At 45.9% G+C, this 20,385-nt stretch overlaps 1 protein-coding gene across 1 annotated transcript in view; it reads right to left on the bottom strand.

Annotated features, from left to right (window-relative positions):
* Window positions 1-394: 394 nt before the first annotated feature.
* Window positions 395-20,385, bottom strand: part of LOC117701822 (cytoplasmic aconitate hydratase-like) — a 56,885-nt gene continuing 36,894 nt past the window's right edge. Inside the window, exons 9-21 of the mRNA XM_034493246.2 lie at window positions 20,181-20,281; window positions 19,238-19,354; window positions 17,976-18,135; window positions 16,576-16,711; window positions 15,807-15,891; window positions 14,434-14,590; window positions 12,896-13,020; window positions 11,613-11,717; window positions 10,076-10,218; window positions 8,594-8,741; window positions 4,869-4,991; window positions 2,395-2,580; window positions 395-1,176 (exon numbers count right to left, since the gene is read on the bottom strand). Coding sequence (XP_034349137.1) covers window positions 1,063-1,176; window positions 2,395-2,580; window positions 4,869-4,991; window positions 8,594-8,741; window positions 10,076-10,218; window positions 11,613-11,717; window positions 12,896-13,020; window positions 14,434-14,590; window positions 15,807-15,891; window positions 16,576-16,711; window positions 17,976-18,135; window positions 19,238-19,354; window positions 20,181-20,281 — 1,700 coding nt within the window. The 3' untranslated portion in view covers window positions 395-1,062. The remainder of the gene's footprint in view (window positions 1,177-2,394; window positions 2,581-4,868; window positions 4,992-8,593; window positions 8,742-10,075; window positions 10,219-11,612; window positions 11,718-12,895; window positions 13,021-14,433; window positions 14,591-15,806; window positions 15,892-16,575; window positions 16,712-17,975; window positions 18,136-19,237; window positions 19,355-20,180; window positions 20,282-20,385) is intronic.

Genomic DNA, 20,385 nt, shown 5'->3' with positions numbered 1-20,385 from the left:
AATGGAAAGTTTAATCCAGAGCAGGCACTGGGTGGTCTGGAGCCAAGGCTCAGGGCTCAGGCCATCACCAGTACAGTCCTGGTCTTTAGTTCTTCTTTAGGCCTTTGTTACAGCAGCCTGAGCGGAATAAAGCACTCCCTAACCTACTTCCAGTTATGAAGATCAGTGAACAGACTTTAGGGCACCAAGAAGCTACGGTTGCTCCTTGCTGTGACCAAGGTAGAAGCCCGTCTTCTTGTCCACTGTTCTTACACTGGCAGCTCACACGCTGTCTCCTCAACGTCCCCTCTGTACCTGCTGTTCAGATGCAGTGGTACAAACAGCAGACTCGAAGGCCTTTCGGGGCTCTCAGTGTCACGACAACCCCAACAAAACTCAATTCCAAAGACAACACTTTTCATGAAAATATATTTAATCTTATTCAAATTAGAAATCCCGTCTTTCTCCCCAGTTACTTTCAAACCCCTGTCAACAAACGTTGAAAATGGTAAGAGACAATCTCATGTTGATTGAAAGGTAGATAATCAAACACTTTTGACAGCTGACCTATCCACGAGGTCTTTGCTCACTTGGAAGGAAGGGATCACATCACTGCTATGATTCTGAAGTGTGAAGAATTCTTAAGCTATGTCAGTTAACACTGGTGTACTATACGGAGGACTGGGCTCTCCAGGGAAGGGTGTCACTGAGCAGAGAAAAACACAGAACAACAGAAAGGGTAGGAGCCACTTCTGAGAATACTGGCTAGTGTTCAGCTGAAAATTAGTCAAAGTGAAAAAGAAATCAATGTCCATGACTTTAAAGAGAAGGTAGTTCTCTCTGGTACTATGGACCTTCCCGTGATTCTAGATTCCAGATTATAGAAAGGGATAAAAAGATTAACAAATCATAAAACTAGAGACTCCTGGCTCTGTGCCTCCAGGAATGGCAGTGCCCACTTGCTGATCCTGCCAGCACCCTCATTAGAAATAGTGGTGGCTGCTCTGGCAGGCCTCCACCAGTGGGGAGCCTGGTACCTCATTGGGTCTAGCACCAAGTGCGGGTCTCCTGAGAGGCCAGCACCTACTGGGCCATCTTTCGGATCATGTAGTTCAGGATGCCTCCATTTCGGAAGTAAGTGAGTTCCACATCAGTGTCGAACCTCATCACGGCCTGGAAGGTCTTCCCAGTGTCCAGCTGCAGAGGAAAGACGCAGAGTGATGCTGAAGGAGAGGCTGAACCGAGATGCCGCCTCAGGGAGACTACTCCACCTGGCTTGGCTGCCCACTGGCCTCAGTTGGGGTGTGGTATATACCGGCGGTGCCAGCAGCAGATGGAACCAGTGGTCTCTGCACCCAATAAAAACCCTAGGGATTTACGTGTCCACTAGAGGTTGAGAAGCATTGCAGAATGAATGATGCGGGAGAGGAACATGGGAACAAAGTGGCCTCTCAGGACAGCAGCTATGACTGACACTGTGATGCCTTCCCCTAAGTCTTTTCTGGACATGCTCTGGGCAGCAGAAGTCTCTGGGGTTGTTCCTTAGGTAGCTGATCCATCTGCTTGCCTTGGGTCATCCTGGGACCTCAGCAGCTGTCTCTGCAGTGCTAAATCCCCGTGGGACTTTGGTACAGGGGACTTTATTCTTGCCTCTCCTGAGGATGTGTCATTACCTCTACATTAGTTACTTTTCTGTCGCTGTGATAAAACACCATGAGCAAAGCAACTTACAGAGGGGTTTACCTTGGCTTATGTTTCCAGAGGCTCAGAGGCCATCATGGCGGGAGCCGCGGCAGCAAGTGGCAGGCACTGCTGCAGGAGCAGGAAGATGAGGGCTCCTTTCCTCAACCACGGTACCAAGTGGGAGGGAACTGCAATTGTGAGTCTCTGAGCTCTCAGACTCTGCCCCAGTCACACACCACCCCCAGCAAGGCTGTACACCTAAACCTCCGGAGGCACCACTGCTGGTCACCAAGAGTTCAGATGCAGGAGACTGTCAGGGACTCCTCTCTCTGAAAGCGCAACCATGGGGCTAATTAAAGCCTGGGGTTGGGATGAGCTCCATGGAGGGAGTGCATATAGGATCTGTTGATCACAATTGCATCAACAAAGGAAGAAGGGAAATTTTAGATAACGGAAAATCATCCCCTTTGAACTTTCATCACTAATCTCTGGGCTAAAAGAGCCGGAGAGAATGGGACTGGCTGGGGACGGAGTTCAGAAGGAACTGGTAACACTGTGACTTTAAAAACCGTGCTAATCAGCAGATTTCATTCTGTCCGGAAGGTAGCCAGACCAGGAGGCTTCACATGGTGTTATCTGGAGCTGACTCTCCTCCACCTGACTAATTCTGTCTTCCTATCAGCTGATGATCAACAACAGGCCCTGCAGGTCTGCAGCAGAAGCCCTGCTTACCTTTATCTGAACCTTCATTCGAGGCTTAAGGTCTTCAGGAATGTTGATAGTGTATCTTTCCCGACCTGTGAGTCCCAGAGAGTCTGCAGTTTCACCAGGGAGATACTCGAGGGGGATCAGCCCCATGCCGACCAAGTTGCTGCGGTGAATACGCTCGTAGCTCTCCGCCAGGATGGCTTTGATTCCCTGATGAACCAAGAGAGAAGCTTAGACAGCTCCAACTTTTCTTTAGGAGGCACACAGGCACTTTCCAAGGGGCTTCTTTGGAAATTCTCACGGCTAGATTGTAGACCTGTTAATCCTTCACCCAATATGCTATCTTCTGGTTAGAACTAACTGAGTAGTGAGTGCTATCTGATTGCCTACGACTCACCAGCACGCTGTAAACACCTACTTGAATTCTTTCCTGCCCTCCAGCAGCCTCCACATGCAGCCAATGCTATTCCAATTCCCTTTTACTGAGGGAGTCTCAGAGGTGGGATGTAGTACTCGAACCCATGGTCTGACCATGCATTTAACCACTTTGAGATACAAGAGCCCTCAGTTAATCTGTATCTGGAATGCATCTCAAATATATAAAAAAAAATTGTCTTTATTTCTTTGAGTTTTATTTTATTGTGGGCACACATCAGCAAACACCAAGGGTTTAATCAAAGTTGAGAATGTACTACTAAGTAAATGATTAGCCTGCCTGGCTTTCAAACCTGTTTCAAAACCAAACTGCACTTAATAGTATTGCTATGAAGCTTCCTATAAAGGACCTTTTATTGTTAGTGTGTAATTGGCAACATACAGCAGTAACCAATACAGCAGAGAACTGGGGTAACTAGGCCTTCCTATTAGTTATCAATTCTTAGATACCACTCAGATCTACTGCACCAGAACCGTGCAGGGGTGTGAGTGTATGCGTGTGCATGTGCGTGTGCGTGTGTATGACTGTATTTAAATTTCAAGAACCTGGTTATAAAGTAGTAGGTGTTGAAGCTGTTGCATGTTAGAATCACCAGGGGAGGTTTTAAAAATCCCAATGTCTAAGCCTTTATTAAATGAAGTGTACTCTCTAAGAATACCTAAAATGTGCCCACAAGTATTTCCAAAGTCAAGAAACATTGGCAGAATATCAAATGTGCACACCCTTCGGCTGGTGGGATAGCTCAGTGGGTAAGGTCACTTGCCATCACACCTTAGGTCCCTCAAGGCTAGGGTCAACTCCTGCAAGCTATCTTTCCTCCGACTTGTGGCTGTGTGGGCGCTCGTGTGTATGCACCTGCGTATGCATGAGCACGAGCGAACATACTAAATGCATGCAATTTAAAATGAAAGCACCACCCTCACTTTACCCGGCTCCTCACTGCACCCTTACAGCTTGCAGCTTACTCCTTACATTCCCAGAGGACTATAACCTTAATGTATTTCGGGGCTCTGAGCCCTGAGACTGTGTGTTGGAACATGGTCCAGGAATGGAGTCACGTGAGGAGAATTCTGAGTGCTTGTGAGAAAACTCCAAGAAACAACACAAGAGTTTTGTGACCTCAGTTTCTCCAAAACATGGAATTGCCCTTGGAATGTGCTTCTGATGCCCTTCTCAGGTGCAGCCGATAGGAGTGAGTTTATTTTGGATCACTCATTATTGCTTGCTGTTATTATTCTACTAATCCTATTAAATTATTATTATATAATTCTATTAAATGTTTAAATTATCCTTTATAGACTTCTATGGAAAACATGTTTTTGCCACGTGCATCCTGACCTTGTGATAATATACAGCTTGACTCATGAGAGCTTGACTCATGTGACCTTTCTTAACTCTCACAGTAGAAACTGTCTGAGGCTCTGAGCAAAGTTGGCTATTGTGTAAGACTTTTTAAAAATAATAACTTATTTAATGTCTGTCTTACTTAGACTTCATAACAATCATTTTTACAGAGTTGAAACTGCGTAAGACTTTAGTAGGCCTCATTTATGGACTCTATTCTCCCAGGTCCTCTAGCGTGGTGACAATTATGAAAGTCTCTCTCTCTCTCTCTCTCTCTATATATATATATATATATATACATATATATATATATATATATATATATATATATATATATATATATATATGTGTGTGTGTGTGTGTGTGTGTGTGTGTGTGTGTATATATGTACAAATATATATATGAAAGATAGCTGCATATACATTTCTGAATGTGTCAGCTTTCCTCCAACATTATCGAAGGATACCTGCAGAGCCGATGCTGCCAGCCCCAAGCCCAGCTGATACACCTGAGCCAGCTGCCCTATGGACTGTTGCCCTTTGGGTGGAAGAGGTCTAGATCCACAGAGAAGCAGTCTGGGTGAATATCACAAGCTCTTCACAATCTGCTCTTTCATAGTGTCTTGGGAACAAAACCATAGCATCTATTCCCAAGCACCCTCCTGGTTCCGGCCCCAGTTCTGAGTGACCCCACCAGGGAGCTTCTGCTCCATACGTACCAGCAGGAAAGGGCCTTTGGCCGCCCAGTCTCGGGAGCTGCCTGAACCATATTCTTTGCCAGCCAGAACAATCAGGGGGAGTCCAGCCTGCTGGTACCGCTCGGCAGCATCGAACACATCGAGCTGAGAAGAGAAAAGGAAGGTTTTATAGATGGACAAAAGGCAAGAGCAGGCACACAGACCCAGAGGACACCAGTAACAGTACAGGGTCCAAAGGACCTCAAGGGCAGCTAAGTCAACAACAACTAAAGACCAGCCACTTGCTCCGTCTCTAAGTCCTACTCATCTCTACCAAACTGAACTTTACTTCTGCCTGAACTGTAACTGCTTTACAATTTTATAAATTCAAATCCTAGGGCATCAGAGGGAAAAAAGGGAACTACAAAAGTTTTTGTTTCCTTCTCTTCCATTGACTAAACCATTTGCAACTAAAAGAAAAATCCCATGAAGCCCAGGTTTGGGCCCAGTACTAGAGGCCCAGCAGTGGTCAGTTCTGAAAGGTAGAGAAATGCAAGACAGAAGGTAGAGAGGACAACATGGAGCCCATTTGTCTCCATTTAAGGACCAGGCCTGATTTCAAAAAGAAGGCCATAGGCACCATCTCCAGGGACAGACCATAGAATCCAGGAACAAGGTCATAAAACCCCCTCCCAAAGAACAGCCTGGGGATAACCATAAAAAAAAAAAAAAAATGGGAAATATCTTATTTCAGGATGGGCCATCTGGGCTGGGCAGCCCTATCTTATCATGTGGTTAAACATTCATGACAAAGGAAAACAAACCACTGACCACCTGTGACCTCACCAGTACTCACCAATGAAATTTTAGACTACCTAATACTTCTAGGTCTCCCCCCCACCCCCACCCCCCTGCCTTCCTAACCCCATTCCCTATAAGAAGGCCTGAGCACTTTTGTCTGGGGTAGCCATTTCAAAAAATGGTTGACCCCTGCATGCTGGATGTTTCTGAAGAATAAATGTTCTGTCTTTGTATACTATCTGAGCCTGGGGTCTTCCTTCAGTGATTTTTGAACCCTTACAGTATGTTTGTAAGTTATATATCAAATACAGAGTCTTCTTGTCCCTCTATGCGCAGGCTACGGCAGAGGCAGCAGCGCATGCTTGGAAATGTGCAGCAACAGTCGGGAAGGGTCAGCTAAGTGAATAAGTGAGGAACATCTCCCACAAACAGACGTGCTTCTCACAGGATATTCTGCTGAGCCGAGAATCCCCAGACATCTGATGGCATCACTGGTGATTGGGAATTTAAAAATTATTTGTTTATTGCTAAGTGGACTAGAAGGTAAAGCCCCTGAAAGGGGCTCAAGGCAAGCCTTTGGTTAAACCCTTTTTCACAAGGTGAAATCCTGGTGGATGGCTGGGGCTGTACTTAACTTCACTTGGTATCACCTAAACCTTGAGTTGCACAGAACTCATGCATACAGAAATGTTCACAACCTGTTGCGGTTTGGTCTGGGTTTGGTCTGCTGCTATGTCTCTGAACCGAGTTCTAGGCCCACGAGTGAATTCTCACGTTCATGTTTACAAGCTTTGGTTGTGCAAACCTTGTTCCTTAATTTAAAACTACTGGTTAAATAAAAGTAGCTACAGCCCATTACTGGAGGGATTAGAGGTAGGTGGGTTTGAGCTACCTTGTTGAGAGAATCAAGACTAGGAGGAACAAGAGAAGAGGAGAAAGCCTCCACAAAGGGAGATGGACCATGAGCATGTGGCCAGGAGAAACAGCAAGTATCAGGGTACATCACTGGGGAGATAGCCAGGCCAGGCCCACAGTTAGGAAAGTAGATTAGGGGTTATCCCCAGTAATTGTCAGAGCCAAATAAAATAACCACGGTCTGTGTCTCATTTATTTTCAAGTTAGTGGGATAAGCTTAAACTGGTTCTACTGCAACAACAGGAAGTGCCTTTCTCTGCACAAGGAAATAGCAGGATCAGAAGGAAACCACCTACCTGCCACATTCCAGAGATTACTAGCCTTGTGAATTAACAGCATGAAAGTTTGTGTCTTAAAAGTGCTTTCTGAGACTGCAGCGCAAAATCCCACAGGGAAGTAGCTCATGTTACCTGCAGGCTGACGTTCCTTCTAAAATTTCTATTTTTCCTAATTTTAAACACTGTAACCTTGACAAGGTCTTTGCAATCATATGGCTACTGTTCAGTGGAGATTTTCAAAACATAGTCCTTGAGTTGTTTCTTAGGTAATTTGGTAATGTCTATCCATCCCCATCCCCCTTTCAAGATTTATTTGTGTCTGTGTGTATTCCCAAATGTACATATGCATCCTACATAGAGGTGCCTGTGGCGGCCAGGAGAGGTGCCAGGTTCCCTGGAATTGCTGGTGCAGGTGTCTGTGAGCAGCCTGATGTGGGGGCTGGGGACAAGCCTCTAGGGCAGCACCAAGTGGTCCTGACTGAGGAGCCATCTCTCCGGCACCATTAGTCATTTGCCTATAGGACTTGCGGTAAATCAGATTTTCTGCTGTGTGAGTTCAGTCCCTTTCCTTGGTCTCTCCCTTCGTCACTCCTGTATATTCCCAGAAAATTTCTAAAGACATCAGCCCCGCCTTTGAATCTTTTAATGTTTTCTTTCTTTTTCCATAATGTACAAGGATCTTGGCTTATGATTGCTATTGCTACAAAAATCTCTGTGAAGATGATTTTTATTTAAGTTTTCTACTTTTTGCAGTGTCCCTGTGTCCTGCTTTCTTCTCACCCCACCTGCCTGCTACACTGTTTAAGACTGTTGTACCAGGTAATTTTTACATCAACTTGACACCAGCTAGAGTCCCTTTTTGAGCTGTTGTTGGGGAATTGTAATCAGAGTATATTGTATGACAAAAATATATTTTCAGTAAAAGAAAAGTAGAAAGAAAAAGAAAAGGAGAAGGAGGAAGAATGAAGAGGAGAAGGAGGAAGAGAAAGAGGAAGAAGAGGGAGAAGAGGAGGAAGAAGAGGAGAAGAAAGAGGCAGCAGCAGCAACAGCAGCAACAGCAACTGGCAGGTCATTTTCAAGGAGGGTGGGCAGTTATCAGGCAGTTCCATGACAGTCCTTGGGGACCTGCAAATGTGGTGCCATCCTGGATCTTACAGGTCATTCCATATTGTTTTAAGCTTCAAAGCCACATAAGGCTGGTGTTATTTTTAGGTCACAAATTTATAAAAAGGCCTACAGAGGTAAATAACTGGTACTGGGATCTCACCTTGGATGGCTCTGAGCCCAGGCTTTCCCACCTCATATACCCACCATCTACAAATAAACAACTTCAGGATATACACCATCTTCAAAAAGCTCCTTCAGGACTGGGCAAACCTCAAAGGGCCTTCATGGCCTTTCTTTGTGCTGTGGATGCAATGGGCTAGAACAAATACCACTGGGGACACACAACAGTCCTTCTTGATAAATATCCTAAATAATCTGGAATTTAGTCTTCAAGTACTTTAAACACAGATGAAATTTTGCTCAGAGAGTTTTTTTTTTTAAGCTCAACTTCTAGGAACTGAGAGTTAGTTGAACCCTGGTACCCAATCATTAATCAACAGGAGACTGTAATCTCTACCATGATAAACAGGACACACATAGACACCTAGCAAGAGGAACTGTTGAGTCAGGCAGGCTGTGGCTGTGAAGATCAGTCAAGCCACTGTGAAGATCAGGCATCAGAGCCTGACAGACATTAGTTTCTGAAGCAAGGGAGATGATACTCACGGTTTCTCCTGAAGGAAGATGGATAGTCTGAGGTGCCTGCTTGTTCAAAAACTTGTTCAGCAAGCGAATGTTGGCAAATGTACCCCGTGCCATGATGGCGTCATTACCCCGGCGGGAGCCATAAGAGTTGAACTCTCGTGGTGTTAGGCTAATAACAGAAGGTGGGGTAGCATGTGAGTGAAGAGTAAACTTAGCTTACGCGCAGACTAAAAAAAAAAAAAAAAAAAAAAGCCATAACCGAGGTATGTCATTGAATCTGCCAGACACTGCTCTCCAGGTTGCTCTCAAAGCCTTAACTGGGTCAGTCAGTCAGTCAGTCAGTCAGGAGCAGAGCAGTCAGGAATCAGTGCTCCCCAGGATCAACTCAAGAGTCTTTTGCATCTGGATATCCTCTGAACTCAGCAGGAAGCTCACACAGCTACATGGAAGTGAAAACTGGATTTAAAGCGGCAGGGAGGCCAGGAAGATGGGTCACAGAACGGAGAAGAACTAAACTAACTCCATGTGGGCCTGAATTTGCCCCTGAATAATCAGGGCCTGCAGGCCAAGGGAAGCAACACACAACGTCTCAGAAGAGAAGACTCATGGCAGGGCCAGAGATCCTGTATCTTATGCGTGAGAACCGATGAAGGGAATTTTGTGACGGCAAGAACAGCATGTTTCAGACAACACAGCAGCCAGATTACTGGCCTGTGTCTTAGATACTAGGGGTCACTGTTAACATGATTTAATTGTTACATCTCTATCCGGAGGTTAGGGAGCTTCTGCGGGTTTCAGGTGCAGGCAAGCATGCCTCAGACCCTCTGAAATCCTACCCCAAATGTCGTGGGTTTGTGCATTGCAGGGAGGGGGACACTATAGTCCCTGGTAATCACTGCTCTAAACAACTCCAATGTCAAGAGAATCCCTCCACCCAGAGAAAAAAGTGTCCTGCTTCTCAAATTTGCTCTGAGCCCTCTCTTCAAGAGAACTGATTCAGAAGGGAGGGACAGAAATCAGGATGACTCTCATGGAAATTAGACTTGGGAACCCCCAAACTCATTATCTGTATTGAGCTGATAACAGAGAATGATGTGGGTAGACTATTGGCTTGTCTGAGAAGATGAAGGGGTGAGTGAGCTGCACACTCTGGAGGCAGTCCTGTAAGTACTGTCAACGGGACATGACAACATGACAATGAATTCCAGGCTATGTCACTGCTGGGCCTCTAGCAGGCCCTGCCAGGGCTTCCCAGGTAAGAAGGATGAGCCTACACTTGCTTAGGAAGCTGCCCCTCCTGGTCATCTGTGACTCACAAGCTCTCCTACAGTGCTAATGAGACAACAAAAGCAGGAACCAGCTGGTTTTCAAGCACTCATGCTCAGCAAAGAAAGAGAACAGTCTGACCCCAAATTCACCACAGGAAGAGAGAAATGTGGCCTTGGCTTCATCCTTGTATTTCCTCCCTCCACCTTCAGCCCTTCCTGCCTCATCCACACTCACCCTCTGGTCGTCAAGTATCGAGCCGCAGGGCTGTTTCTTGCAATATTCCCAGCTGGAGAGATATGGTCTGTTGTTACTGAATCTCCTAAATTTAGTAGCACATAGGCATCCACTACAGACTTGGGTGGCTGGAGATCTAAAGTCTATTGAAGAATGCACAAGTTAGCATTAGCACAGGTGTCCCAGACAGGCCACCAGGTGGGCTTGACACCGAGTGAACCAGACTGGGAGTTCTACATCAATGCATGGAAAATCCCCAAGTACTGGCTCATAGTGATGGTATTTACAATTAAAAGTGAGGTAAACCGAAAGTATTCGCTTCTGAGCCTTGGACAGAAGGTGACACATGACACCAGTCCTCCAAGGCAATAGGAACGCAGCTGCAAGGACATCCTTTCTGCTTCTCCATGTAATTCTTCAGATGCCACAGACAACTGGGAGGCTGAGTTCTCCCTCCTGCCCTTTAGGGACCCATCATGGAGTGTACGAGTTAAATAAATATGGCAGCAAGCCCTGAGGATATTCTCCTGGACCAGTCCTGCAGACCTTAGCTGGTCCTCTCCTAGGTGGTGTCTTCTCACCAGGATGTCCCTGCACAGCCATACAGAACTTCCAGCCAGAAAAACAGTGCCTACAGCCAAGCCCCCGAGCCTCCTACAACACTCTCAGCATTATCAGGTGGAGTGTGCAAAGGTTTTACTGTATAAGAAAAAACACCTTTAGAAGAGCTTATGTTTGGGCTGGAGAGATGGCTCAGTGGTTAAGAGCACTGACTGTTCTTCCAGAGGTCCTGAGTTCAATTCCCAACAATCACATGGTGGCTTACAACCATCTGTAATGGGATATGATGCCCTCTTCTGGTATGTTTGAGGACAGCTACAGTGTACACATGTACATAATTTTATTTATTTATTTATTTATTTATTTATTTATTTATTTATCGAGACAGGGTTTCTCTGTGTAGCCCTGGCTGTCCTGGAACTCACTTTGTAGACCAGGCTGGCCTCGAACTCAGAAATCCTCCTGCCTCTGCCTCCCAAGTGCTGGGATTAAAGGCGTGGGCCACCACCGCCCGGCATAATTTTTTTTTTTTTAAAGCTTATGTTTAAAAGTAAAAATCCAGGGGCTGGAGAGATCACTCAGAGGTCAGGACCAGACACTCTTCAGTTTCTAGCACCTACATGATGGCTCACAACTGTCTGTAACTCTAGGTACAGGGGATCCAATGACCTCTGTCACCATCCTGGGCACTATACACATGTAGTACACAGACATACGTGCAAGCCAAACCGTCATACATGTTAAAAAAAGAACATTAGGCCAGTGAGATGGCACGAGGTAAAGGTTCTTGCCAACACCAGCCCCGATGACCTGAGTCTGACCCTGGGACTCACTGGACAGTGAGAACTGACTCAGTAGCTGCTTCTGACCTCCACGTGTCACGGCACACTTGCACCCGTGCTCACACACAAGCATCACACACACACTAACAAGTGCAATGTAAAAATACATCTACAAATATAATAAAAATCAATACCAAGCTTTCGAAGAACGGCGGTGATTTAATGTAAGTAGATTTGGGGTTCCATGTGTACAGCGTATCCGACGGGGCTGCCAAGGCATTCCAGCTTTTGTTTACAGTCTGAAAACAATTTAAAAAAAAGGGAAAAGAACCAATCACATTCCAGTCCAGGAAAAATCTGATAAATAAAATCATTCAAAAGAAGTCTACTAAAAATCCACTTTGATTCTAAGCAGATACACAAAGTGATTCCTTTGTCTTGCTAAGTGACAGGAATCCTGTCCAGTCCTGCCCTGGGATAAAGGCCCTTCGCCCTCTCCCCAGAGACTCACTGGCAGGTGACCTCTTCCTGTGAAGAGACTGGCTACTATCATTCCTCTATGGTAACTATCTACCATGGTCAAACTGAAGAAGCCACGTTGGCAATGCTGAGGGAAGCTGCCACCTGAGAGCCACTACGGGACTGGGGACCTCAGTCCAAAGCCCAGGGAGGTTTGCAGTAGATGGTGTCAGCCCAGATGGGCGACTTTTGCTCAGAGCTTGGGAAGACCAAGGCTCCCACTGGCTCTGCACCCACAGGCATGAAACGCTTTTGTTTTAATTTACTAAGTGTTACCTACTTTTATTTCCAATATATGTGTCTATATCTCTTTTTAAATGATTTCATGTACATGTGTGCAATGTTCTAGGGCACACCCCCTCTTTACCCTTTTGTCCCCTCCAATTCTTCCTAACGCCATTCCCTTCTTCTCACTCCCTCTCCTGCGTTCATGCCTTTTTCTTCTGACCTGCTCAGTTCAATCAGCATAGCTTGTGTGAGCATGGCTGGGGCGAGTTACTGGAGCCTGGATACCTTCTCGGCAGCTACACTACTGAGGAAAATGACTCCTCTTCTCCAAGCCACTGCTCATCAGGGAGGGATGGAGCCTCATGAGTCCCATCCCCATCCGTGATGGAACCAATAGATAATGAATATAGAGTCTTAAAATATTGGGCTTCCAGGTTACGTGGACACTAGACAGCAAGTGAGAGCCACTGTGTGTCTAAGTTGGCTTGAATGTTCTTCAGAGATCCGTAACTTCATCTTTGTCGAAACTCGTTTAGTCAGACGGCTGGCATAAGCCCCTGATACTATTTTCCAGTGAGCAGCGTGTTGGGAGAACAATGAGAAGATTCCATGCCCATCACCCTTGGCCAGAAGGCCTTGGCCATCGGGGACGAGCATTACCGAGGCTCTTTTCCCACTCATTTTCTCCTGCTTTATGTATCTATTTATTTAATTACTTTGAGAGTCTCACCTCTATTTTCTGATAGACCTCCTTAAACATCCCGGGGATGACATACTGCCGTTCCACCGCCTGGATCTCATCTCGAGTTGGCCAGATATCCTTCAGAAACACTTGCTGGCCCTGTGCATTTACTCCTGGGGAAGACATGTTACTGATGAGAAAATCTCTAACACCCATTTTCATTATCACACAGCCACATCTGTTCTGTGCAAACATGAACCAGTGAAGACTGAATCTCTTCTCTGTAATAAAATCTCTGACCATATTTCCATCAAGTGTCTAATATATAACGTGGTAGCATATGCTGTCTTATTTACAGACATTATACACAGCTGGGCCTCTAGCTTGTAGGTTCTGAATCTGTTAATGTAATCAGCTATAGACTGACAACAGAAAACAAAGAGTGTCTGTGCTGATCTTATACATCCCTCTTCTCATTATTCCCTACACAACATTTATACAACGTTGACATTGTCGTAGGTGTCATGAGTGTCCTTAGGGGTGGCCTGTGCCTAACACGAAACACGGTGTCGTTTGCTATGAGGCATCTGCTGCTGGCAGACTTCAGTATCCCCAGAGGTTCCTGAAGCCAATGCTGTCTGGACACTGAGGAAGGCTTAGAATACTGTTCTTAACTCAGAGCCAACAGCACACATCATGCCTGAAGGAAGCCTGTGCCAATGTCAGGCACACCACTGGCTTCTTGTGTGTACAATACTGGATGCCAGTTCAGGATTACGCCCCAGGCTATCTAAAGTGACGGCAATGCTGACTATGTAAGGACATTTGTTTACAGATTTAAGAGCTGAGGCAAGAAGACAGAGTGATGCCGTGGTGACTGGCTATGGCACACTGAAGATGTGTACTGGGTGACGCAGCTTCCCCCAGCTCACGTCTCCCTGACAACACTGGGAATACTGACTTAGGGTCAAATACATCTTAGTGAGTAGGGATAATTGAAAATGTAGAATCTAAAGGCACAGAGGGTCAACTGTAGCTAGAGTGCCATTTCCTAAATGCAAATCTAAGGGATGCCCGCCACACTGACTCTCCTCAGGCTGGAGTGAAGACGCAGAGAGCAAAAGCCCAGGGCAAAGCAGCACTTGGGACTGTGAGACTCCGAAACACCTGGAGCGTGCTCATACAGAGTATGCAGTAACGGGGAGCCAGCCTCGGGAAGCCAGCAGGGGGCAAAAGCCAGGGACCGCTGAAGAATACAGAACAGCAAATTGCTAATACGTTTGGGCTTTATGTCCTTTTAGACACCTATCAACCCCAAGAGAGCTCTGTTTCTTCCTTTGTCTTTTGGCTCTCTCCTGGAGAACAGTGAAGAGAACTCTGTCTCATCTCTAGAGTCTTTGTTTTTAGAAACAGGGTCTCACTGTGCAGCCCTGACTGGCCTGGAGCTCACTTTTAGAGATCTGCTTCTGCTTTCTGTGTCCTAGGATTAAAGACATGTGGCAGCATGCCCCCCAAAGTAGCAACTTCCTTCCAGTCTATTTTTTCAATTCACTAGAAAGAGACGGCCGCAAACCCCAAACTCTTACCCAAAGGCTCTTTCTCGAAGTCAATCCTGACGGTGCCTGCGATTGCATATGCTATTACGAGTGGGGGAGATGCTAAGTAGTTGGCCCGTGTGTTAGGATGGACTCGGCCTTCAAAATTCCTGTTCCCAGACAGTACTCCAACAGCTACCAGGTCCCCCTGTGGGAGGCAAGAGAACTATCAGTTCACAAGACAGGCGCTGCCTAGACTTCTGTCAGGTCAGTTTTCACATGATGTGGACAAAAACATCAGCACCCTTCCCTCAGGTCTGCCACAGGGAGGAGGGCATGGAGGGGTATTCCAAGGGGAGAGGCTCGGGTCAAATGCAGGGAGTAGTGGTCAATACTGTTCTTGAGAAAATACCAGACAGGTCAGCATATGACATAATTTTTGCTGCAAGAGTCTAAGGCCAGGAGAGACTACCAAGAAAGGTCAAAAGGTGACAGCTGAGGGAAACGACAGTGACAGGTCCAACAGTGCTTTTCAGGGATATAGATCTGTAGGGCCAGAAGCCAAATCAACCAACATAGTTTATATAAGGGGATGTGTATGATTTGGAACCAAGTTTCAAATGATCAGCAATCAACAATTTTAGAGTTCCTTGTCATCAAACCCAGCATGACCTGAGCCCTCGCCTGTGTGCCAGGCACTGTTCTAAGCACTTCACTTTTATTACCATCATTTTCAGTGTCGGGACCCTCAAGACACCCCAAGACCAAGTTCTCAGCACAAGTACATTTATTTGCCCCAGAGGGTCACGGGGCAGGGAAGAAAAGACAAAGGCAGGAGACAGGATGAGGGAAAGGGGAAGGGTGTGTGTCAGGGGCACATGACAAGGGACTATCCCTGGATAGAGGAGACAGAGGTGATGCACAGGGAAATGGCAGTTTGTAAAGGTGAAGAGGGAAACCCTGTGTTAGAATGAGGTGTTTCATTTTGATTGGACATGATTAGGGCAAGCAAAGGGGGTTTTTGATTGTTGGACTTTAATACTTTGATAGCTAGACCTTGGTAGTCAGCCTCAGGAGGAGGAAGTGGCCAAGTAAGGGAAGAGATAGTTTTTAATAAGGCAGATGGAATGAGGGAGAAGAGCGAGGTCTGCCAGAGCCATGTTTGCCACGCTTGGGCTGGCCAGAGTCCCTCCATTCAGCATTCTCTAAACCAGGTGCTATATATCTCCAGCGTACAGTTGTGGAAACCAAGGCACGAACCAGCTCATTTAGCTGCCCGGTGTCACACAGCTAGTGACTTCTGCTCGTTAACCTTACTTCTAAAGCATACTCTTAACCACATCCCAATCCCAAGGACTGTCGTAAAACGTTGAGTTATATGAACTCAGACAAGAGGTCCGCAGAACCCAGACCTCCGTAATTACCTGAGTGATTGCCTCTACCACGGGTTCAGGAAGGGGTCCGCTGTTGCCGATGCAGGTCATGCAGCCGTAGCCCACCACGTCAAACCTAGGCATCAAAGCACAGGACATGTGAACCCTCACTGGAGTGCTCCCGGAGGCCACACGTCATAAAGGAATGGCAGCGGAGGAAGTTTAGGACAGGATGCTACCGACATTTTAAAGCTTGTAACAGAGGGTGTGAATGATTTAGAATATTTAAAAGCTGAAACCAGATGTGCCGTTTAATGTCCCCATCTCCTACTGCTGTGCGTTCCCCAAATCTTTTGAATTTTATAAAACACATGGGGAAAATAGCTGTTATTCAAACTAACACAGTAATGGGAGAGACTGTTTGGGCATCTAATCACTCATTTGCCTCAAGGACTGAACGACTGCAGCCGTGTAAGTAATTACTTCCATGCCAAAATGCAGACTCAATTACACAGCCACCACCACCAGCGTGTGGTTCATCTCAGTACAAATGAGGAAGGCGCCCTCTTCTGGGGAAAGGAGGGAATGTCACGCGGAAACCCAGGGTTGGCTCTTGTATGTATGATGAACCAGCACGACTATCCATTGGGCCCATGCAGTTAGAATGCTAGAGTTTTATCACATTTTACCTGTGATAAAATACTATGAAAGTACATAGCACCAGATAAGCCCCAAACCGCTACACAGACAGGGACACCAGAGGACTGCCACAAAAGCTAAGGCAGAAACAAAACAAACAAACGAACACCCTCGTCCTCACCCTAACTGGGACAGGTAAGGCATGACTCCACTCTCTCGAAGGTAGTAGGTGACCACTCCACTTCCAGGAGACAGGCTGGTTTTGACGTAAGGCTTCACATTCAGCCCCGCCTCCACAGCTTTCTTTGCTAACAATCCTGTGAAATGGTGAACAGAGACACAGCATGGGTGGACATTTATTTATATGCTAAGAACACATTAGGAAAATGTCTGTTTTTTTCCAGTTACATTTCTTGACTGATACATCGATCAAAAGGTCACTACCCAGGGACAGTTGATGCATGCAGCAAGCCCAAGTGAGTCACAGAAATGAAGCAAGAGGTAGGACCGCTTGCTCTTTTAATAAACACAAATCAGCCTGGCACAGTGGCACACGTCTTTACTCCCAGCCCCCAGGAGGCAGAACCTCTGTGAGGTTAGAGCAACCCGGTGTACACTCCAAATTCTCAAAAAACAAAAACAATCAACCGAACAAATGAAAGAAATAAATCCAAGCCATTTAGGAATGTTTTATAAAATGAGTTTTTAAAGTTTGGAGGGAAAGTTATCTAATAGTATCTGCTTGGGTTTAGATGAAAACTGCAACTGGGAAGGCCTTTCTGAGACACACAATCGTGTACTGAATGATAGTGAACCTAGGCGGCCTATAACAGATCTACAGCACAGATATTCAGAAAGCAGAAGATCAGAAGCCCTGAGCTCCTAGACTGTGATGGGACAGCCTGTACTCTGACTCCATAAGCAATACCGCTTTGGGGAAGATACAAGGCAAAGAGGTGAGGGAGCAAGGAGACAAGGCCATGGGGGGGCTGCTGATGTTGCCTGATAAAACTGGTTCATTCCAGATAAGTATGGAAAGCTTAGGTGGCAAAGATGAACCCTAAAAAGGTTTCCTCTTGGCCCACTAAGAAAGAACTGTCGGCTCTGCTTTCTGGAGCTAAGGAGGATCCCAAGGGTGACTAACCATCTGGACTAAGGGCTCTTCTAACCGTGAACTCTGTGTAACTATTAACTGTTTCTCAGCATTGCACAAGCGGCTGGCACAGGGAGCTTGATCGGCCAGTGCCCTGTGCCCCAGTCCGGCTGCAACTGCCAGTGCACCAAGACAGTGCAAAGTTCACTGTCCAGGTGGAGCTTATGGGAACAAAGTCTATGATGCAACAACAGGTTCTTCTTCTATTTCTTTCTTTCTCAGGCAGAGCCAGATTCTAAGTGTTAGCAGACATCCTGCTTCCTCTGCTTTCCTCTACGTATTTTCTGTGCTAAGTACAAAGGAAAGGTTGTTGGACACTATGAATTTCTACTTCAAATACTTTGTATTGGATGCTACTAGTTGCACAGGAATTTTCTGGGCCAATCAGTGCCTGCATCTGTAAAGCGGCTGGAGCCAGACGCACGCACCTGCTCCTAACATCACGGAAGGATTGCTGGTGTTTGTGCAGCTAGTGATGGCGGCGATTACCACAGAGCCGTGAGCAAGAGTGAATTCACTGTTATTATAGACGAATGTCTTGTGGTCATTGTGATGGTCTGGAGCAACTTGAAAACCTTTAAATCCTTGCTGTGGAAGAGAAGGTTGAAGATATTACATGTAGTAAGAAAGAAATAGGACACACACAGTCTGCTATAAAGAGAGAAAACCTCTCACTTTGGAAGAATTTGGTAGCAATTTTAAGTGCCAACTGTTAACAGAACAAATACTTCTGTGAGTGAACTTTGAAACAGCCCAGAAAATTTCAACTTCTCTTTATTCTTTTTAAATATTCACAAAGGCAGTTGTGAGTCCTGAATCTTGCTCAGCAATGAAGTTAATAGCAATTGCTTTCTCCTCTCCTCAAGATGATTAAATCTACACACAGTTCTAAGTTAGCCTGCAAAGAACCCTAAATCATTATTAGTGTGCAGTTCAGTGGGTATGGCCTGAGACTACTGATTGTAACCACGTGGAAATTTGGAGATAATGGTATTAATTAATATTACTTTCAATTACTCTGATCAGTAATGTAAGGCACAGCTGAATATCTGGTATAATGCTGATGCCTTGTGGATAAAATCCATCCAAACCTCTCGTTTGGGAGACACCCACTGAGAGCAGGTGTCATGCTGGGAGCTTTGTGGGGTAACAGAACAATTATGATGCAAATCTTACACTCAAAGGCACAGGCCAGTAAGGGAAATCACACATGCAACACTCTAAATTAAAGAATATGGGACCTCACCCAATGGGCTTCGGCTAAGTGCCATGAAGTTTCAACTGAGGAAAGATGACTTCCTGCTAGGAGATGCTTGGGGCCATGCTACAGAGAAGGGTATCTGAGCAGAACTTTATGGATCGAACAGAATAGGATACCAGGGGATGGAGCAGAGACATGCACACACAGAGCGGTCAGAGCAAGAAGTCCAGAGACCTAAAGAGTATGTGTGAATAGGGCCAACAACACTGAAGAAAATGGGTTTTCATGTGAAAAGGATAAATGCATAAATGGGTTGTGCATATAGATAGGCAGGCATGTGATGCAGGGAAGCTGCTGGGCCCATAGCTAATGGGGGAACCATGAAAGCGTTTAGGATAGAGAAGAAACGCCCCTGGCACCAGGCTTCAGGAAAATTCCTACCAAGGCGTTGTGAAACCCTAAGACACAGGCAGAGTCCGGAGGCCCTACCTTAGCTCCAAGGCAGCTTTCAAAGTCCTTTTTCATCTCAGACACAGCAACTTTGTCCTGAGGTCTTTTTGGTCCACTGCAGCATGGCACAACTGTTTTCAGATCTAACTCCACAACCTGTTCGCCCAAGCCAAAAGCAATTATAGACTTCATAAAGAAACAGCTCAACCACACCAAAGACCTTAGAACACCCCAACAATAAACAACCAAGTAAACAAGCAGCCATGTTCCAAAACTAGGGAGCCAGCAATCCTCCAGCCTTGTGGAAGATTAATTTCCCAATACTGAGATGGGTACAGGAGTAGCATGGGCTGGCAGGACTCTTTGCAGCCTTAGACAGGGTGGACATAGGTTACCTGCTCTCTTCTACTCCCTACGCTGTAGAGTAGCTCACACATGGCTTTCAGGTTGAGATAGGCTTTCTACTGAGGGATGTACCCACAATCCATCACAGCAGAAAGTAGTCTGACAACCCAATGAGTACTTTTTCCTCTTATACATGAAAACTGGGACCCCCAAGTCTGGTTTACTTTCTAATCGTGGCTGCTTGGAAAACTATGGATTCAGTTTTCAAGCAAATCACTGGATAAGCAGAACCACTGATATGGTTGTGCATTTAGTTCTTTCCAGGACTGTAACAATGATGGCCTTGGCCTTTAAATAGCTCAGCAATCTCAATAAAGTCTGCCAAGAAGAGGTTATCAATCAGTAGGTGGGGGAGGTTAGGTCACAGAGGTTAGGTCAGCAGGCATATTAAGAAGTCACTGTGGTGTGTTTATGTCCTTAACCTTCTCATTTTTCACCCTTTGCCACCCTGTTCTGTCCCTTATAATAACAACACAGAAACTAATTTCCCACAGTTGAACCATCCCTGAAAAAACAAAGACCACTGCAACTGGGACCTCAGAAAGAAGAAACGCGCTGGCTGGTAGCTCTCTCATACCTGAGTGAAGTCTGGGTCTTGAGAGGAGTCATTGAAATCTCGAAACATGCCTACAGCCTGAAGATACTTTTGAATGTGCTTGACTTTGTCTTCCTCACGACCTAAATGGCATTAGTAACAGATAAGCATGTTACTGTTTCCTGGTGAAAGGCTACAAGCTGAAAGCCTGTCTGCAGGCCCCTGTGAACACACACCAACGCTGCTG

The sequence above is a fragment of the Arvicanthis niloticus genome, unplaced genomic scaffold (genome assembly GCF_011762505.2).
Source record: "Arvicanthis niloticus isolate mArvNil1 unplaced genomic scaffold, mArvNil1.pat.X pat_scaffold_258_arrow_ctg1, whole genome shotgun sequence".
Classification (NCBI taxonomy): domain Eukaryota; kingdom Metazoa; phylum Chordata; class Mammalia; order Rodentia; family Muridae; genus Arvicanthis; species Arvicanthis niloticus.
The sequence above is the reverse complement of the archived record's forward strand: the minus strand, read 5'-3'. Positions and strand labels throughout refer to the sequence as shown.